The following is a 20122-nucleotide window of genomic DNA, read 5'->3' on the forward strand; positions in this document are numbered from 1 at the left end:
CCTAACTTCTAGTCCATAGCACTTTTCAATTACTTTGTTACAAATCTAAATTCAATACGAACCATGTTACAAAATAACTAGAACTCAAAGCCGTAAGTTAGCATAGAGGTAGTAATAAATAGCACCTTAGACTAACTAATTAAAGTAAGATGAAAACCAATAACAAACTGTAAAAATTTTAAAAAGTTTTTTTGGTTCACTTTATGCTCAGCATTTTCTAAATAATGTTTTCATCTGGCTTTTCTGTAATATGTGAAATCATTGCAACATATAAAAAAATATTGACATATGTATTTTACAATTCCTCTAGGTTTACTTACTTTTCTGAGATCCAGACCATTAAACCAACAAATAAATTAAGAACACACAAATTTGTGTACAGCTCGTCAAATATAAAATGATATGCAAATGGCACGAAATGTCTCATTGCCTTTCTTAAATAGATTTATATTGTTTTATGTTAAGAGATGGGACCATGATATTAGAAAACTAGTAGGGATAACTTGGACCCGCGAACACCAACAGTAGACAATGTCAACAAATGTTTTTTGCCAAATTTAATCTAACTTTAATAAAAATGTAATAGTACGAGCCCTAACAATGTTGGGACAATGTCTTTTTTTTGTAATAAAAATAGTAATTTGTTAAAACGACTCAATTTATTTTGTTTATTATTCTAAATTCAAACATTACAATATGATCTAGACAATTTTACTATATTTTTATAACTTTGCAAACAAATCACTTTTGATAATAGATTATTTTGACAAAATCAAGCCAAATTTCCTGACAACTATATATTGGGACAGCACAACAAGAAATTTGTTTAATACGGAGTTACATCACCTTTCGCCTTAACAACTGCCTGAACTCTTAATGGCATTGTATTTACCAAAGATTGTCACATTTGAGGAGAAAAATTATCCCCAATTTCCTGCAGTTTTGTCCGCAAATCAAAAATGGTGGAGGGCGGTTTCTTAAATTTGCTTCATTTTATCTAGTATCTATAACATTGAGGTCCGGAATACTTGAAAAATGGGATAGAACTTTTATATTATTACTGAACCAATTTTTAGTTGATCTTGCTGAATGGCACGATGCTCCATCTTGTTGAAAAATATAGTCTTCGTTTGGAAACAATAAAATTCTTGAGCACTAGGCAAAAGTGAGGTCTCAAGAATATGTTGATATTTTTGGGCGTTAACAGTGCCATCTATAAAATTGAATTTGCCCAAACCTCTTGCTGACATGCAACCCCAAACCATAATCCCCTTAGGAAATTTAACAACTTTCTTTAAGCAATCTTTATGAAAGGCTTCTGCTTTATTTCGTATTATTCGTTTTCGATGATCTCCAACGTAAACATCAAATTTAGACTCATCGCTAAATATGACTTTATTCCAATCATTTTGTGTCCACGATATTTAGATTTTGCCCAATTGTAGCGATTTTTCTTTTGAATTTCTGTCAGTAGCGGTTTTTCTTTGGCCTAAATAAGAATTTGTATTAATAATCTTCAGGTAATTGATTATCCACACAAAATAAAGTTTACCTTGTAAAATCCCAAACCGCATTTGTGGATATATTTTCGGCAACATTCTCTTGATATATTTAAACCAGTTAAGTATTCCATTTAACTGCTACTTCGCGAAGAGTACCTACTTCTCGCAGACTTGCAAATTTTTACTAAATTTCGTAAATCTCTCTGAGATACAACTTTTGGCCTTCCCGAACTTTTACCTCTAACGTCTACGTTGGCAGATTCGCCGTATTTTTTTATTATATTAAAGACCGTAGTTTTTGGAATACTTAAATCATCAGAAATTTGTCGAATTTTTTTTCCCGTACTGTACTGACGAATGATAATTTCGCGTAGTTTTTGATTTGTAGCTTTTCCACGGACCATTACTTTGGATTAAATTAACAAAATTGAAAATTAAAAAAAAATTCTTACAGTAAATCTCACTACTCAAAGTATCGAGTCACTTACAAGCTGTCAATGCTGAAGTAAACAGTTTGCGACATTTGTGACGTTTATAGCAAAGCCGCCTATGATGATATTAATTATTTAAAAATACTTGTCCCAACATTTAGTTGTCAGCAAATTTGTCCTTTTATGAACAAAATCCGCTACTGTAAATATGGATTGATATGGTCATTTTGAAAAACAAGGGCAATAATTCCATAATTTGACCTTGTCCCAACATATAGTTGTTAGGGCTCGTAGTTTTAAGAAAGCTGGTTGGTTCTTTAATATACATATCTTTTGCTATGATCTCCTGAGCGTCTGGCTGCGGGTAGACTATTGCGGTTCACTACTGCGCATCACATCTGTACAGGGTATCCCATTTTCGTGTGTTTTATGTTATTTATCGTTTATGAGTAGAGATACAGTGATGCGATTTTCACATTACTTTGCTACTTTATTATGAAACTAACTACACATAGGTTTGTCCTAGCCTCCTTAGTTCCTGAAATATAGAGCGAATTCGTGCTGAACAGCAGTGAACAGATGTTGAATACAGATATGATGCGCAGTAGTGAACGCTAACGTCTACCGGCAGCCAGATGGTCCGCACTCTGTTCAGGAGAGCATAGCAAAAGATATATTAGAACCAGCTTTCTTAAAACTCTCTTTCGAAAACGTTGCTAGCGGGAAAAAGCTCTTAGACTGTAAAACGGCGATATAGTTATGGAAATAAAAATATAAAATGACACAAATCACAAGCAAATTGTGTATCCGATGATCGGAGGCATAAAAATGCAATAAATTTAAAAACTGCGTAATTTTCTAACCAATAGAAGTCTTTAAATTCAACCAATAAAATTAATATCGTATCATCGCAATGTATGTTGTTATCACGTTAATGATAGTTATTTCTCAGGAACCGTGTTCCGTAATAATACAATTTTCATGCAAAACATAGAAAGGAAAGAGAAAACCATAACGACCACATGAATGTGAATCACTCTGCCCATGTGCCCATTCGAAAATCGCCAGATATCATTCTATATTTGACAAGTTATATCTTCATTTCTGTATCACCGAATACAACCAATTTCATACCATATGCTGCGTGGAATAAATCATGCTCTGCGTCGGTTGTGGAGCTGGTCCCTTTTTACTCCTAGGCGGCACCATAGGCGGGAATTTCTGCATGTTACTAACCTTCGTTTCGCCCTTTTCCCTTCTAGTTTTAAGCCAGTCCCTAATCTTCCTACCAACCTGGTAGAAATGAAAGTAGAGAAGGAATAAAACTAAAAATGCTACTAAAAAAGACACCACGCTAACGATGATGGCCGAAATAGGGCTGTAGCTCTGTTCTGGAAGTGGTACATCTCCAGGTGATGGACTGCTGGACAGAGGTACCAGTTCGTTGTAGTCTTCGTCCTCTTCTGTGGGTTCGATAGGTTGTGTGGGTGGTACCATGGCTTCATCGGTGGCCTTGCCAGAGATGGTGATGTCAGCACAGGCGCGGAATTCTTCCTGGGGGCCGCAGCCTACTGCGCCGGTACCGTTGGGGCAGTTACCCCAATTGTTACCTAAAATGATAACTCATTAATGTAATAGTCTCTGGGCTAGCCCATAATATATGTGTGGAATTATTGATGTGTGTGGATTTTTTATTTTTTCAGATAAAAAAATGATATTTGGTTGGTTAGTACCGTATGATCGAAAAAAAAACGGCGTCCAGTTGGCTTGGAAGTGAAGAACATCAATGACATATTCCCCATTTAATTTTACATATAAAATGACAGCGATCTTCATTTCATAGCCATCGCTGACGCCGTTTTTATTCGATAATACGGTATATATGACATAAATTAGGATTGACTAACACATTCAATTGTTTTCGGTCACTTGAAAAATGACTACAACTTTTGATTTTTAATTAGCACCCTTGGTGTATTTTTACTTTATTTGATAGAAAATGACATTCTGAATGGAATGACATATCATATGTCAACTTTTGACATTTTTGCATATGGTTTATTTGGAACTGTAACATGCGGTTTATAACGACAATTTGACTCACAATAATAAGTGTATGGTACCAAATTATTCTTAAAAAATACCTTTCTCGAAATATGCTAATGACTAATGAGCCACCCTCTGAAAAAGCCACCCTCCCCATTAAAAATACGATATGGACATATTTTAACCAGCCAGGACAAGACAAGTTATAGGGGTGAGCCACTTTTGAGTCGCACCCGGTATAAAATTCTCGTATCACAGTTTTAGTTACCATACTCCTCCGAAACGATTTGACCGATTTTGATGAAATTTTATATGTATATTCAGTAGGTCTGAGAATAGGTTGTTATTGATTTTTTATACCCCTAAGTGACGGGTCCACCCCATTTTTTTTATATAATTTTTTTTATTTTTACTTTTTTATGATGTGGCATTAAAAAATACATACCCTAAATTTTCACCCTTCTACCATCAACCCCTATTTTTTAATAGCGATATTAGTAATTCAATAATTTTAACCCTCATCGATAACTGATCAATTATCACTTGATCAGTTATCCCAGCCTGGCGTAATCATAGAAATCAATTATATGGCAAAACATCATTTTATAAATACCTATTAACGTGAAAAAAAATTCAGAAAAAAAAACATACGAATTGCATGAAAAAAAATTACATATATGAAAAAATAGTGGTGGACTACTAACTTAGCAACACAAAAACCTGCAAAAATGTGACCGAACCCCTAGATAAAACCCCTAATACAGGGTGGGTCTTAAATAAGTGCAAATACTTTAAGGTAATATATTTCGACCCCAGAAACACGTATACGATTTTTTTTTTCGTACAAAAAAAATGATTGTGATTTTTTTTTAGTTTTTAGTTAAAAAACGTAATTTCCTGATAATATAGCAACATAGGTAATAGAATAAATTTGCAAGGAAGAAACCCTAGAAAAGATCCAGTGGTTCTCAAAATTTAAGTAAAATATATATTTTTTTAATTTTCAAAGTAAAATTAGTCGATTATTTTGGACTTATTTGAAAAACGGTAAAGAGGAAATATGTTCAGCCCAGAAAATATTTGAACTTATTTAAGACTCACACTGTATAGTATGATTTGTATATATTAACTCATTTTTGACAATAGATGATTATTATTTTTTTTTACCTATTTTTTGACTAAGTATTTATAAAATTAATAAAAAATAAATCTTTCAAATAATATTTTTCGTCGATTAAAAAAAACTTTTTATAATAGTATAACTTAAGATACTGTCTCATATGGGTCTGTTTTCTATAAATTCATGTTTTCACTTGCACGTCCGACTTACTAACTAGTACATATACATCTAAAGATAGTAGGCAATTATTATTATTTTCTTTTTCCATAAAAAATGTCATTAAAAGATAGACAAAACCGATATGTCTCTGAAAAATAATTGCTCATCTTTTTTGAAAAAACAATGGATTAAATTTAATTTAATTTCTGAAATTAAATTAAGCCAAGCTTGAATGTATTATTATTGATCTGCATCGAAATACACTCATTAATTAAAAATTATTTTTGATCTTCTAATACATTACCTGCAATATATCTCCACTGCAACAAGCAGTGCTTGCATGTCCTCTTCGGAAGTCTGTATTTAATTTCGTAAACTTTGTTACCTTCTTTGGGGAAGAACCTATAACCACGATGCTCAACACCGTCTTGAGGCTTCACTAGTTTTAATATGTTTTGGTCTAGACAATCTTGAGTTGCCGCTTTGTAGTCTAAAAATACGACAATTTGTGATCATTGAAGAATAAAATATTTAAATATATAGCTACAACATATGATCGAAAAAAAAAAACGGCGGCAGCAATGGCTATGAAATGAAGATCGCTGTCATTCTAAAGGAAATGTCATAAATGTTCATTTCCAAGCCAACTGGACCAATGTTTTTTATCATACGGTACAATATCTGATAGGTAGAACCTATTGAAACAAAAATAGAACAGATGTTTAGTTACCTGGGCATAAAGCAAATTCAAAATATCCAAAATGATTGGCAGTGAGTTCAACCCTTATATTCATAACTGATCCAACTCCGTATTTTCGGACAATAACTCCTTGTCCATAAACACCACCGAACTCATGAGCTCTAGGTTTTCTAAAAATAAAAATATCACAAATTTTATGTATTATATGTATACAACCTTACTCCAATGGTAAGTACAGGGTGGCGCCTCTCATACGCCGCGGAGACTCCAAGGAGAACGACAATTTGTATTGAAATGAAAAATGAAATTTTGTGAGCATATTATGTAGGTTAATTCAGAACACTTTCTAAAAATATAGACAGTTCTACAGGTTGTCCCCAAAAAAAGTTACATATCAAAGTTGAGTTTTTTGTAATGAAACACCCTATATATTAATTGATTTTCGGAATCTGGGAGAAAAATAAAGGTGAGTTTTATAAGAGCAGTATATGACTAAAATGTAAGGTTTTTGACATATTTAACATTTTCTAGAAATAAAGAACAATTTTTAAATTACAATAAAACTCGCTACCTAAATTGGAATTTACCCGGTATAGCCTAATATCCTTTAATATATAGTTAAATTAACTATTGTTTTTTAAATCAAATTAAAACTTGATCCAAAAAGTTATACAGGGTGAGTCAAGATTAATATTGAACATTGATCACCTTTAAAAGCATGTTACTCTTTTATTTTAAATGGAACATCCAGTAAATTATTCCAATATTCAATGGGGAATTCATGTCTCTTCAAAATACTATTAATGTTGCCTACACCTCAAACAAAGATCTTTATTATTTGATAAAATCTAGGGTGGCTGGATATGTCTGACGTTACTTCAACATAGCTGTCTAATTAGTTCAACTTTAACAACTAGTTATCATTTTATGTCAGTTAAAACAACAAAAAATCTCGAAATTTGCCGAAAATGCAAACTTATCCTATACATCAGAGGAAATTGATATGATTCTATTAGTTGGTGGATGCAGTGTGCATTCACCAATCAATAGAATATTTAAATGCTCCTGATTTTATCTAGTCAGGGTTTTTTTATGGCGATATGTTAAAGACAGTGTTTAAAAAACTCGACCAACTATCGTCGACAACATGAGAGAAATTATTGTAGTTGCTTTTCGAGGTAGAATTCCACATATGCCTTTTAAAATGAAAATATCCTTTTGAAAAGACAATCATTTTATGCAGTTAACAGGAAAGGAAGCATTTTAAGCATTTGATTGAATCTAGCTAATTTTTGTCACATAATTATAGGTTTATATCTAGTTTTAATTGTGTAATAATTAAAATATCTTTTAAACGTGTATCTTTTTATTACCGTTGAGTATTTTACTCTACAATCTTTATTTTTTGTTAAATTAACAATAGGTATATCACAGCCACCTAGATTTTTTCAAATAATAAAGGTCTACTGACGCAAAATCATAAAAATTAAAATATCTAGGAAAATCTTTGTCCGCGCGGTAGGCAACCTTAATAATATTTTGAAGATATATAAATTCCCCATTGAACACCGGAATAATATACTGGGTGTTCTATTTAAAATAAAGTAGTAACTTGCTTTTAAAGGCGACTAATGTTCCATATTAATTTTGTCTCACCCTGTATAACTTTTCGGCTCAAATTTCAACTTGGTTTAACATACATGATTACTAAAATTAAATATCAAGCTATACAAGGTCAACTAAAATTTAGGTAGCTGTTATCGAAATTTAAAATTTACTCTTAATTTTCACAAACTGTAAAATATGTCAAAATCCTTAGATTTTAGGTATATGCTTCTTTAATAAAACTCACCTTTATTTTTTTCCTAGAATCCGAAAATCAATTAATATATAGGGTGTTCCATTAGAAAAAACACAACTTTGATGTGTAACTCTTTTTGGGGACACCCTGTATAATTTTATATATTTTTATAAAATGCTTTCAGTTAACCTACATATGCTGCCAAAATTTCATTTCGATGTAAACTACCATTCTCCTTGGTGCTTCCGCGGCGTATGAGAGCCACCACCTTGTACTATTGGTATATAAGTTTTTCTTGTTCTACAATAAAATAACGTATAAGATCGAAAAAAAACGGCGTCATAGACGGCTAAGGAATGACAATCGATGATAATTTAGGCGAGGTTAAGCCCTAAACGTCGTTTACTTCACACGTACTCTTCTTTATTTTTTAATGGCACTTACTGCCGCGGCATGCCGGTTGGCCTAGAAGGTTAAAATTATTTTTATATTGGGTATACATTGTTTTGAATGGTGTAGTTTAAAATTTGAGAAAAAATATTAATGTATACGTAAATGACGTCTAGAGATTGACATTGCTAAAATTATCATCGATTGACAGTCATCTTTGACGCCATTTTTTCCATCATACTTTTTGGTAACTGTAAATTTTCTTATTTAAATCTGATTCAGATGTACCGCATCTAGGAAAATTAATTAATTTAAACAATAGTAACGTTACTTCTTCGTTTATGTAGTTGTAATTAACATTTTAAAACAATTTAGCGTTTTACTTGGTTGGCTTAGCGTAGAACATTTTTCATGTTGTTTTTTTTTCTATAAATTTAATACATCCTTACCAGCAAACGGATATTGGTAACTGTATCCCAAATTAATGAAATGAAATGTTTCTATTGTTTTTTTACTCAATAGTTACGCATTTCTTCATAGTTAATTTGAAGTAACAGTTCAAACCATTTTTTTGAAGAATACTTGTTGAGATAGTAAATCAATGTAAATGTTGAGATAGTAAATCAATAAATAAATCAAATCTATTTATAAAGTTTTAAAAAGAATTGCTATAAAAACTTTGTTAAATTATTCGTTAGTTACAAAGTAATGTCAGTTTCGAAATAATATTTACTTTATGGATCGTTTTTATGTAGTTATTAAATTTTTGTAGTTTATAATTATTATTGCTGGTATTTTTAATACAATACGTGTTATTTATTATCTATACTAATATATAAAATCCTTCAGTGACTGACATACTGATTAATCACGATCCTGCTCAAACCACTCAACGTAAGAAACTCAATTTTGGCATACAGGTTGATTCTAGGGTGTAGAGGTTCGATAAGAAGGGATTTTTCGAAATTCCAGTTCCAAGAGGGTAAAACCACCCCTCAAATATTACAATATTTTTTATTTAAAAAACGGTCAAGTTTCCGAAAAAAAAGCTTAAACACGTATATTTTATTTTGTTTTTTACATATTTTAAGATTTTTTAATGTATACAGTATGTAATGTAATATATACTGTATACAGGGTGTTTCGAAAAATCTGGTCATTGATTAATCACGATCCTGCTTAACGCGCTTAACATAAAAAGCTGATTTTTGGAAAACAGATTGACTTTAGAGTGTAGAGGTTCGATAAGAAGGGATTTTTCGAAACTCGAATTCTAAGGGGGTGAAACTAATCCCTTAAATATTAAAATATTTTTTATTTAAAAACCGGTGAGTTTTTAAGAAAAACTCTTAAACACGTATATTTTATTTTGTTGTTTTACATATTTTAAGATTTTTTATAAATTTATACAGGGTGTTTCATAAAATATGACCATTGAGTAATCACGATGCTGCTTAAACTGATTGACGTTTAAAGCTGATTTTTGGCAAACGGATTGACTGTGGGGTGTAGAGGTTCGATAACAAGGGGTTTCTCGAATCTCAAATTCCAAGAGGATGAAAACGCCCCTCAACTATTACAATATTTGTTATTTAAAAAACAGTTAGTCTTTCGGGAAAACGCTTGGACAAGCATGATTTATTTGGTTTTTTTACATATTTTGAAATTTTTTAAAAAAATCATACAGGGTGTTTTGGGTAATTTCTTAACCATGATTCTGCTTAAACTGCTTGACGTAAAAAGCTTATTTTTGGCAAACGGATTTTTCGAAAGTCAAATTCCAACGATATGAAACTACCCCTCAAATATTACCAAGTTATATAATAATATCGCATATTGTTTTTTCTCATGCTGACATAAATGTGAGAAAATTTTATCTAGTTTGTATGTTAATGGAAATTCTTGCTTTGCTTTATCATCTCCATTACAAATGATTAATTCGACGCGAACGAAGTCGCTGGTACACGCTAGTTATTTTTATATGGTTTAAAATAATTACATATTTTTATTACGACCTTGTATACACTTCTATTTTGAAACTTTTCATATTAAAGATATTAAGCAATGACCTATAAATAATAAATGGTACTATAAGCGCATGAATAGACTGTTAATATATTTTGTTGAAAGCAAAATTGTCATTTTTCTTTTAAAGTGCATCAATAGAAATCAGAATATAAAAAGTTGATATTAATTAATACTCTTTGAATAATATTAATTACCTATAACTTTATACAATACATATAATAAAGATATAATAAATTGAAGATCTAAGTATAAAAATTCAATGATTAAAATAAATTTTATTTTTTTGCGTGTTGGTATTTCAGAGGATTACTGAAAGTCCAATGAACGGTTTTCACTGTTCAAAAGGTAAATGTGATGGTCACAATATAGCTTAAATTAATTTGACTAAATTAAAAAAAATTATATTATAAAGGGTCAAGTAGTGTAAAAATGAGATATTTTTCAAAACTTTTGTATAAATAGAACATTCTATTTTTTTTTCAAACGTCACAAATAATTTTTTTAACAATTTCAAACGTTGCAAATAATATAAAAAGATTTAAAAGCCATACCTTGTATGTAATTATATATCGAGAAATTATGGATACGCTCGTTGAATTTGACACTTTATGTCAGTTAAATAATATATATTTTCGTACTTTTATGATTAGGCTTCCGGATTCGGTGGATTCATGCAAGGTGGGCGGAAAAAGGGCTCTAGGGTGGGGATCTTTGACAGTTCTGTTTGACAATTCATTTGACACATTTGAATTTAATCACAAAACATACCCCTTTAGAACTTTTTCTTTAATGGCCATAAGCGGGAGTAAAAGCCCAACCGCCCGAACAAACACTAGAGGTGCCACCGGTCATCAAATGGTGTAAAAATTGCGAAAATTTAATCATCTAATTTTGACACAAGGGGTTGCGCTTAACTTTTTCAATTTTAATTCAATATTCATTGTTTTCAAACTATATTATTAGGCTTTGTTGTATTTTGTGAATGTATAAAATGTTTTGTTAGTATAAAGTTGCATTATAGTAATTTAAATTATATTACATACATATTTAAGATTAAAATATTATGACATATATGTCAGTTGCCGTCTAAAATGTCATCTTGATAACAAAAAGTTAGTTATTGTCAAAAGTAGTTAAAATCATGTTAAAATATTAAAATTTACAAGTTATAATTAGATATTTTATATTATTTCAACAACAAACACATAATAGTACAGCGTAATGTTGATATGCAGGTCCAAAACAAAAAGTGCCGTTTATATTTTTCAGTTTTCGTTGTCAGCCGCGGAAGTTTCAGTGATTTTAGTGCTGTCGGATATTTTTATTTGTGAAATAGAAATATTGCGTTTGGATTGCAAAACTAAAAGTGGAAGTTTTATTGCAATGTAAGTAAACGTTTGTCCATTTTATATTTTACTTTTTTTATACCTACGACAAATATACATATATTGAAATTTTATAATTCGTTTTACTTAAAAAATGTTAGAAAACAATTTGTAATCCTGTAATTGACATAATTATTATGTAATATATTCCATTTAAATGTAATATATTACTTTACAATTAAAAAATGTAAATTTAAAAAATATGTACAGGCATTAATTGAAATTTTTTGAGTGCGAACAAACACGAGAGGCGCTTTATTATTTACTTTCATTTCTTAACATGATAGACGAAGTTCTAAAGGGGGATGTTTTGTGAATTTAATTTGAAATTTTGTGGATTTGACAGTCTTTACGGAGCTTATTTTATGTTATTTATTATTTATTATACTACTGATAGTTATATAAAGGTAGTAAATCTAGACGGAAACTGTGGCAGAACTTAAATTAACAGTGACACTATTGCGATTTGTCGAATAAGACTCTAAAATAGTTGGTTGTCTAGCGTGCGGTAGATCTCGGTCAAAAATCGAGTGAAATAATGGAACAACTTTTCGCTAGTAAGTGACTATACCCTATACCCTATACCTATAATATACATACGTGTAGTAAACCGATCATTTATGAAATTCACTTAAATTAACTAATTATATATTTTTTCTTGCATTTTTGCTTTTATTTACTACTTGTCAAAGATTAGATGTCAAAGAATTTAGATACGTCAATTTGACTTACCTGCTTCAGTAGCGTATCGGATGTTTGTGTTAATAAATTATTATTATAACTTATCTATTTTTATTAGAATTTTATATTTTTATAACAATTTTAATAACTACCAACATTTATTCACAACGTAAAATAAAACAACAAATTATTGAGTCTACCCCACGTCTACCCTACATCATAGTTTTACACTTTTTAAATAAAATTAGAACGGCACTGATAAACCGGAATTAAAGTCGGCCATATTTGAGTCCCTTCGCGGTGGATCTAAGATTTTTTATATGCTCCTTCCTTAATCTTGTTATTCAAAGTGATTAGGCGTAAAAGTGCTTTACTTTTATGCCTAGGCCAACCTAGGCGTTAAAATAACTTTTTATACTGTCAATCACGTCGTAAAAATTAACACTTTTGTGACGTTTGAAAAAAAAAGTATTTTTCTCTCTAAAGGCATTTGGTGGTAACGAAACTATTGCAAAAAAATATACCAAAAGTACCCTTAAAAAGTATGTAGAAAAGTGTGTCTCATATTTAATCCAGAAAAAGTCTAAACATGACACACGCTGGGTAAAACATGACACAGCCAAAAAACGTACGTTTAAAGGCCCTGGTATCGTGTATATTATTAGTCAGTTTCAAAAGTTTTAAACCTTTTAAACCTCAAAACGAGACAATGGATTTTCACACTTTTTCCATGATTTATCACAGAAACATTTATCAAATTATAGGGATGATTTGTTAACAAATTATTGAATGTCTCATGTATTATCTAAATATGGCGTGTCTCATTTTTACACCACTTGATCCCATTATTGTGTACTTACTTAGAATCCCAAGCGTCACCACAAACGCCACACTTGCCTTCATTCTTCACCCATTGTCTCGTAAATCCTCCACAGTAGAGTTCGTGGTCGTTGTAGTTGTGAGGAGTATCAAATCCGTACCTCCAAGCCGATGCTCTTGAAGGGGGTTCAATGAGGCGCCCATGACCATCGATCAGATCCAAAATAGACAGGATTATGGTAGATAATGTGGCGAAAATCAATTTTGGTTCCATTTCCTACAAAAGAAACTATTATTAGTTATTAGGTCATTCTTGTTTACTAGTACTAAAAACTTTAATCAATCATTTACAGATTTTTTTTATATTATGCCTGATTTTTCAGCCTACATTATGTTGTAGGCTGTACGTGTTAAGTTCCTAAATAACCAAATATAATAGGTTTATTGACTTGTATGTGGGAAGAGAACATTAAGCACCTGTAATATTATAAATCTCTTCCTTATAGTAGTAACTAATATAAATGATAATGTAGGTAACCAATGCGTTTCTCTAAATATTAAAATTTTGATACTACTGTCATAAAAACGATTTGTTAATAGAAAATATTGTCAGTTAACTCCAAAAACATATTATTATAACATTCATTAAAAGTAAGTTTCTTCTTTATATCAAAGCTTATGTCGTCTCTCCGTTCAAATTTAAGATAAACATTTTTGAACACACATAGTAAGTTGTTTTTAATATACCACATTTAGAGGTACTTTACATATAAGGTCAGTACTACATCAGATTCGTTTTTTTAAACTGGCCATTTGGTATATTCCGCAACGACCTTTATACAGGGTGTTTCAAAAAACATGTGTCATCTCTCGTGTGGAGATTCCTCACATAAAAATGATATTTATTTTTCATATTTTTTAACATTATTACGTTAGTTTATTTTTTTGGATATATTATAATTTTCTTCCAAGTGCTTTATGCCCTCCCAAGTAGGGGACACGGAAGGAGCCTCCACAACTGCAATAGTGTCTCAAATTTTGAAATCAAAAATACTATTGCTGGCGTCCCCTGGAAACGTCTTATTTTAGACGGCCAATCCTTCTACCACCGGACCAAAGTGTACAAAGCGAAGTGTACGAAGCGTATCTTAGCGACATAAGGAATAATCATCAACGGTTCTTTTCAGAATCGACTTTGACGATCGCGACCATAAACATAGAGGGCATTACGAATAGCAAACAGGAATTATTATCCGATTTCTGCAGGATTAACAAGTGTGATGTTCTGTGCATTCAGGAGACACACAAGGATCACACGCAAAAACAACCTAATATCCCTGGAATGCGGATAAATATGGGAGTGCAATCTTTGTCAAACCTGACAAAGGAATTACATCAGTTGGGTCATCAAATACAAAGAACCTCGAAATATTAACAGTGGAAATTGGAAACTGCACTGTCACCTCCGTCTACAAGCCTCCAGCAGCAACCTTTATCTTTACACCACCAACGAATTTCGATTCTCAGAAGATTAGATTCGTCTTGGGTGACTTTAATAGTCATAGTCTTGCTTGGGGACATACAGAATACGACACGACCGAAAATCTGGTCGAAGAGTGGGCAGAAACATGCGACCTTTTCCTTATTCACGACACCAAACTCCCACATTCTTTCCATAGCAACATCTGGAAACGTGGATATAACCCCGATTTATGCTTCACTACTCTCACATTGGAAGGACAAAGTGTCAAAAGAGTCTACAATCCCATACCTAAAAGTCAGCATAGACCAACAGGAATTGACGTATATGCAACCGTCAGATCACCAACTATTCCATTTAGGCGTCGGTTTAATTTCAAAAAAGCCAATTGGCAAAATTTTTCAAACGAAATGGACTCAGCTATTAGTCACCTGAAGCCCACACCAAAAAACTACGAAAAGTTTATTGAACTGGTGAGGTTAGTGTCAAGAAATACCATACCAAGGGGATGCAGGCAACAGTATATTCCTGGTCTTTCCAACGATTCTAGAGAACTGCTAACTAGATACGAAGAACTCTTTGAGAGAGACCCTTTCAGTGAAGACACCCTTGATTGTAACTCAATGCTGATTCAAGAACTGAGTAATTCCAGACAGCAGAGATGGATAGACAAGACTATTATAGATAAGAAGATAGATAGACTAGAGCAAATTGATATGACCCACAGTAGTAAGATCGCATGGAATTTTGGAAAAGGCATTTTTTACGAATAGTTTGGTACCACACACTTGGTATTTCGAGTCAAAATGTCGTTATAAACCGCATGTTACAATTTCAAATAAACCATATGTGACAATGTCAAAAGTTGACACATGATATGTCATTCTATTCAGAGTGTCATTTTCTCTCGAATTACGTAAAAAAATACCGAGAGTGCCATTTAAAAATCAAAAGTTGTAGTCATTTCCGGTGAAACAGGAAGTGACCAAAAACAATCGAATCCAAATTTATGGCATATGCTAACGTATGAAATCTCGTTTTTTTAACTGAAAAAATAAAAAAGTTATAGGGGTGAGCCACTTTTGAGACGCACCCGGTATAACGTGACGTTGAACGATGGCTAAACATCCTATACATTAGTGTTCCTGTCTTTCCTTATCAGGCCTTCTCTATATTTTTAAGTTGGGTATACGTCATTAGATGTTTTCAAGTTTCCAAATTTTTAAACCCTCCATCGTACGCATATCGTACGGGCTTGAAAGTAAATTGGAAATAGTACATTTGGTATTCAATAATTAGTTTAACGAACTAAATTTATAGGTGTCCACTATTCTTGACTTGATGCATATTACTCAACAACTTTGTCATTCTTTTAGTTAGATAACTGTATAGTTTTATATATTAAATTTGCTAGTTTAATTAAACATAATGACATACTTGTCATTCTTTACCTAGTATACATACGAAAAGTGAAAGAAATAAAGTAATTTCAATAATATATGTTAAGTACAACCTACATTCTATCTAACATACACAGAAATTTTCATTTCATTCCAAATTCCGAGCCAGTAATTTCACCTCGAAGTATTATTTATTTACAGCAATCTGTGTTGCCTTGCAACATTTTTAATCGGTCTGCACTAATTATTATTTAAATAATTATAATATACTTGCTTTAAATGTATGTTGAGGGTAATAAAGCAAACAAGTTCTAGCAATATTTCATTTCTTATATGAAATAGAAAACCAAAGTATAACATTGGTAATTCTAGATATTATAGATAAAATAAATGCATATGTACAGGATGGGTCAAATTCGACGCTTTTAAATGGAAACACCCTTTTCTATAGGAGATAGACAAAAACTAATATCGGTGTCTGGAGCTCAATTTTTGTCAAAAACATGATGGTGAAAGCCGCATATCGATATCTGTTACTGTTTCGGAGTTACAAGGTGTTTTAAAAAAATATGCATTTTTAACAAATCGCTGTAACTTTTTTGCTATGGAAAATTTTGTATTTTTATGAAAATATTTCCAAAGCACCTTTTTACGTAGAATTTAATGGTTTAAAAATACTTTTTTTAAAATTAATAATTTAAGAATTATCAACAGAAAATTTGATTTTTTATATGGGACACCCTGTATAATTTTAATTTATTGAAAATAATTTAAAATTACCTTTCCAAAAATATAACACACTTGATATGTTGCTCGATTCCTCTTCGAGATATAGAGTATATAAAAATTCGCCCCCTTTAAATAAGTAGGCTTTGAACAACACCGGCTGTAATGCAAAAAAATCTAGCTGTGAGCATCAATTAAAACGAAAATAATATTTGCTATGAGAGATACAGAATTTTATAACAATTTAAAATATATTTAACCAACATCAACACATTTAAACTATATCTAATAGCAATAAAAATAAATAGCAAACCAAGGCATGAGATTTTGCTACAAGTGTTCGACATATCGACCGTCTTCTGTTATGGACAGACTGGGCAGTTTTTGAACATTTTTCGTGGAATTCATTAACTCAGTAGGGGTGAAAGATACCCTCTCATAACTGCTAAGTATTTTTAATTCTTGTCTAAATTATACGGAAGAATAAGGAACCTTTATTCTTCCGCAAATATATCCATAGGATTAGATTCATGGGCACTAAGTCACGCGGCCTCGACGGCCAACGGTTGGGATCTTGGTTAGCTATCCAATTATTCTTGAAATTGGCTGCAAAAATTTGCTGATAACTTCAGCGTTCAGAGGCGGTGCGTCGTCTTGCTGGAAAAATATGTTTTCGAGTTCCATTAAGAGCATATCATCAATAAGGGGTCCAAAGCCTACTAGTTAAAAGTGACGAACTTTTAAAAATCCCGTATTTTGAAGGGGATTATAACAAAATATCAAGTGTGCTATATTTTTGGAAAGGTAATTTTAAATTCTTTTCAGTTAATTAAAAAAATAGAGGGTATCCCAAATAAAAAATCAATTTTCCTGTTGATAACTTTTAAATTATTTATTTTAAAAAAATTATACTTAAACCATTAAATTCTACGTAAAAAGGTGCTTTGGAAATGTTTTCATAGAAATACAAAATTTTCCATAACCAAAAAGTTACAGAGATTTGTTAAAAATGCACATTTTTGAAAAACGTGTTATAGAAAAGGGTGTCTCCATTTAAAAGCGTCGAATTTGACCTACCCTGTACATATTTTTAAAGTCTATCAATGAGCGAGACAATGTTTCGATAGATGACATCCAAAAAAAATGACAGAAAATACCATTTACCTGTGAATAAAAATGAACGTGGGTCTCAAAATAAATTTAGCAAAAACTAAAGAAATGTACAACGAACTAGTGGAAAGAAAAGAATTCTAATAAATAACACAACACTGCAAATAGTACAAGAATATATAGGGTGTTTAAAAAAACATGTGCCATCTCTCGTGGAGAGATTCCTCACGTAAAAATAAAATTTATTTTTTATATCAACATAGGTCCGATTCTGCTTTGTTTCTTAGCTACTGGGTGTTAGAGTCGTAATCATTTTTCGATTTATTATAATTTTCTTTTAAGTACCTACTTTTAGTAATTCAAATGAAATTTTGAGGGTCAAAGTTAATATAAGTGCTACATATTTGAATGCTAACAAAGTGTCGAAAAATTCATCAGGGACGTACATACGGGTTATCACTAGAATATTTTTAAAAAAAAAACATGTGCGCCACTGACTTTTTTCTTTTGATATCAAAATTGTGTAGGCCGTTTAATGCCAATTAAAAGTTACCTCCTGATATGTTGTCGAATTCGGCCTCCTTGATGAGATAAAGGCAATTTTATTAATCACAATTAACAAAATTAAAATAAAATTAATAAATTGTATATTTTACCTAATTTATTATTAAATATTATTACTAATTGTTATTATTACTATTAGTCCAACTTACAGCAATTTCAAATAAAAAATATGGTATTTAAGATAATTACAAAAAATTTAATTTTAAAAAGTTTTAACATCCTGTAACTCTAGAACTATGCATTTCCATATCCATGATTATAGGAACTTTTTTTCATATTTTATGATGAGGAATTATTAATGAGTACTTATTTAAAACTTTCGCAAGTTAATGATATTAATTTTTTTTAAAGGTTGCTATTAGACTTGGATCAAGGCAAATTAATAAAATTGCGTTTATCTTTTAGGATTAAAATATGTAGCACTTATAGTAACTTTTAACCTCAAAATTTCATTCGAATCACTAAAAGTACTTGGAAGAAAATTATAATAAATCGAAAAATTATTAAGATTTTAACACCCTGTAGCTACGAAACAAAGCAGAATCGAACCTATCTTAATATGATCTGATTTTTACGTGAGAAATCTCCCCACGAGGGTTATGTCCTAAAATGCTTAGTTTTAGAGATACAGGGTATAGAATTTGCATTTTTATTAGGATTCTTTCCAAATAATTGAAAAATAATAATTTCCAATCGTCACGTCAATATTTGAATGAAAATTGGTGTCTGGGAGTTTTTTGACATGAAAAATTTGATTTTGATGTCAATATGACTCCGATTTGTAGGGGGCGCCATCTACATGTGTTTTAACTGTTTTAAAGAGTAATAACTTTTCGCCCGTACCTGTATAAAACTACTGAGTGAAAAAATATACATCTCCGTGTCTTTTTACGTAAAAAATGTCTTTTGATAAAAACCGCTGCGAACAACCGTTCTCAAGATATTTAAAATGGAGTCAATATATGTCGTTATTGACAAAAAATGAACACGTTGAGTAGATAGTTATTTGACTGAAAAAATAAATTTCAGAAATTTTTATTTTTTTTAAATTAATCATAAATTTTTCAGCGAAAAAATGATGGTAAAACAGTTTCTGTTGAACTTTTTACACAAAAACATTTCTACTTTATGTATCTACTGCAGGTATTGATAATTTCGATTCCAAATATCTCGAGAACCATCACTCGTAACGATTTTTATCAAGAGACATTCTCTACGTAAAAAACGTCGTAAATGTATATTTTTTTACTCGGCAGTTTTATACAGGTACGGACGAAAAGTTTTTAATCTTCAAACCAGTTAAATAATATGTAGGTGGCGCCCTCTACAAGTAGGAGTCATATTGACATCAAAATCAAATTTCTCATGTCAAAAAACTCACAGACACCAATTTTCATTCAAATATTGACGTTACTTCAGAAATTATTTGGAAAAAAATCGAAATAAAAATGAACCTTCTACACCCTGTATCTTCGAAACTAGGTATTTTAGGATATACATTTATAAAAACTATTTTACTTATTTTTATCTGCAGAATATGCTGCCGAAGTTTCCGGAATACAGTTCGGTTCACCCTGTATATTTAGGATAACTAATATTCTGAAATGTTAGGGGTAAAAATTCAAGGCCGTGACACACGAGTTAGCGAGACGACCGTGACACACTATATGACATACTATCCACAGAATATTAAGACACCCTGTATATTATAAAAAAATATTAATATAGGGTGTTCCTTAATAACATGCTAATATTTAAGGGGGTAATTCTTGGACCTATT

General features: G+C 31.2%; 1 protein-coding gene across 1 annotated transcript in view; it reads right to left on the reverse strand.

Moving 5' to 3' along the window:
* Nucleotides 1-2405: 2405 nt before the first annotated feature.
* The window catches only part of LOC115881729, a 39120-nt gene continuing 21403 nt past the window's right edge, over nt 2406-20122 (reverse strand). Inside the window, exons 2-5 of the mRNA XM_030899345.1 lie at nt 13104-13339; nt 5989-6128; nt 5563-5748; nt 2406-3543 (exon numbers count right to left, since the gene is read on the reverse strand). Coding sequence (XP_030755205.1) covers nt 3062-3543; nt 5563-5748; nt 5989-6128; nt 13104-13336 — 1041 coding nt within the window. The 5' untranslated portion in view covers nt 13337-13339 and the 3' untranslated portion in view covers nt 2406-3061. The remainder of the gene's footprint in view (nt 3544-5562; nt 5749-5988; nt 6129-13103; nt 13340-20122) is intronic.

This window comes from Sitophilus oryzae, unplaced genomic scaffold (genome assembly GCF_002938485.1).
Source record: "Sitophilus oryzae breed Bouriz unplaced genomic scaffold, Soryzae_2.0 scaffold_172_pilon_pilon, whole genome shotgun sequence".
In the NCBI taxonomy this organism is placed as follows: Eukaryota; Metazoa; Arthropoda; class Insecta; order Coleoptera; family Curculionidae; genus Sitophilus; species Sitophilus oryzae.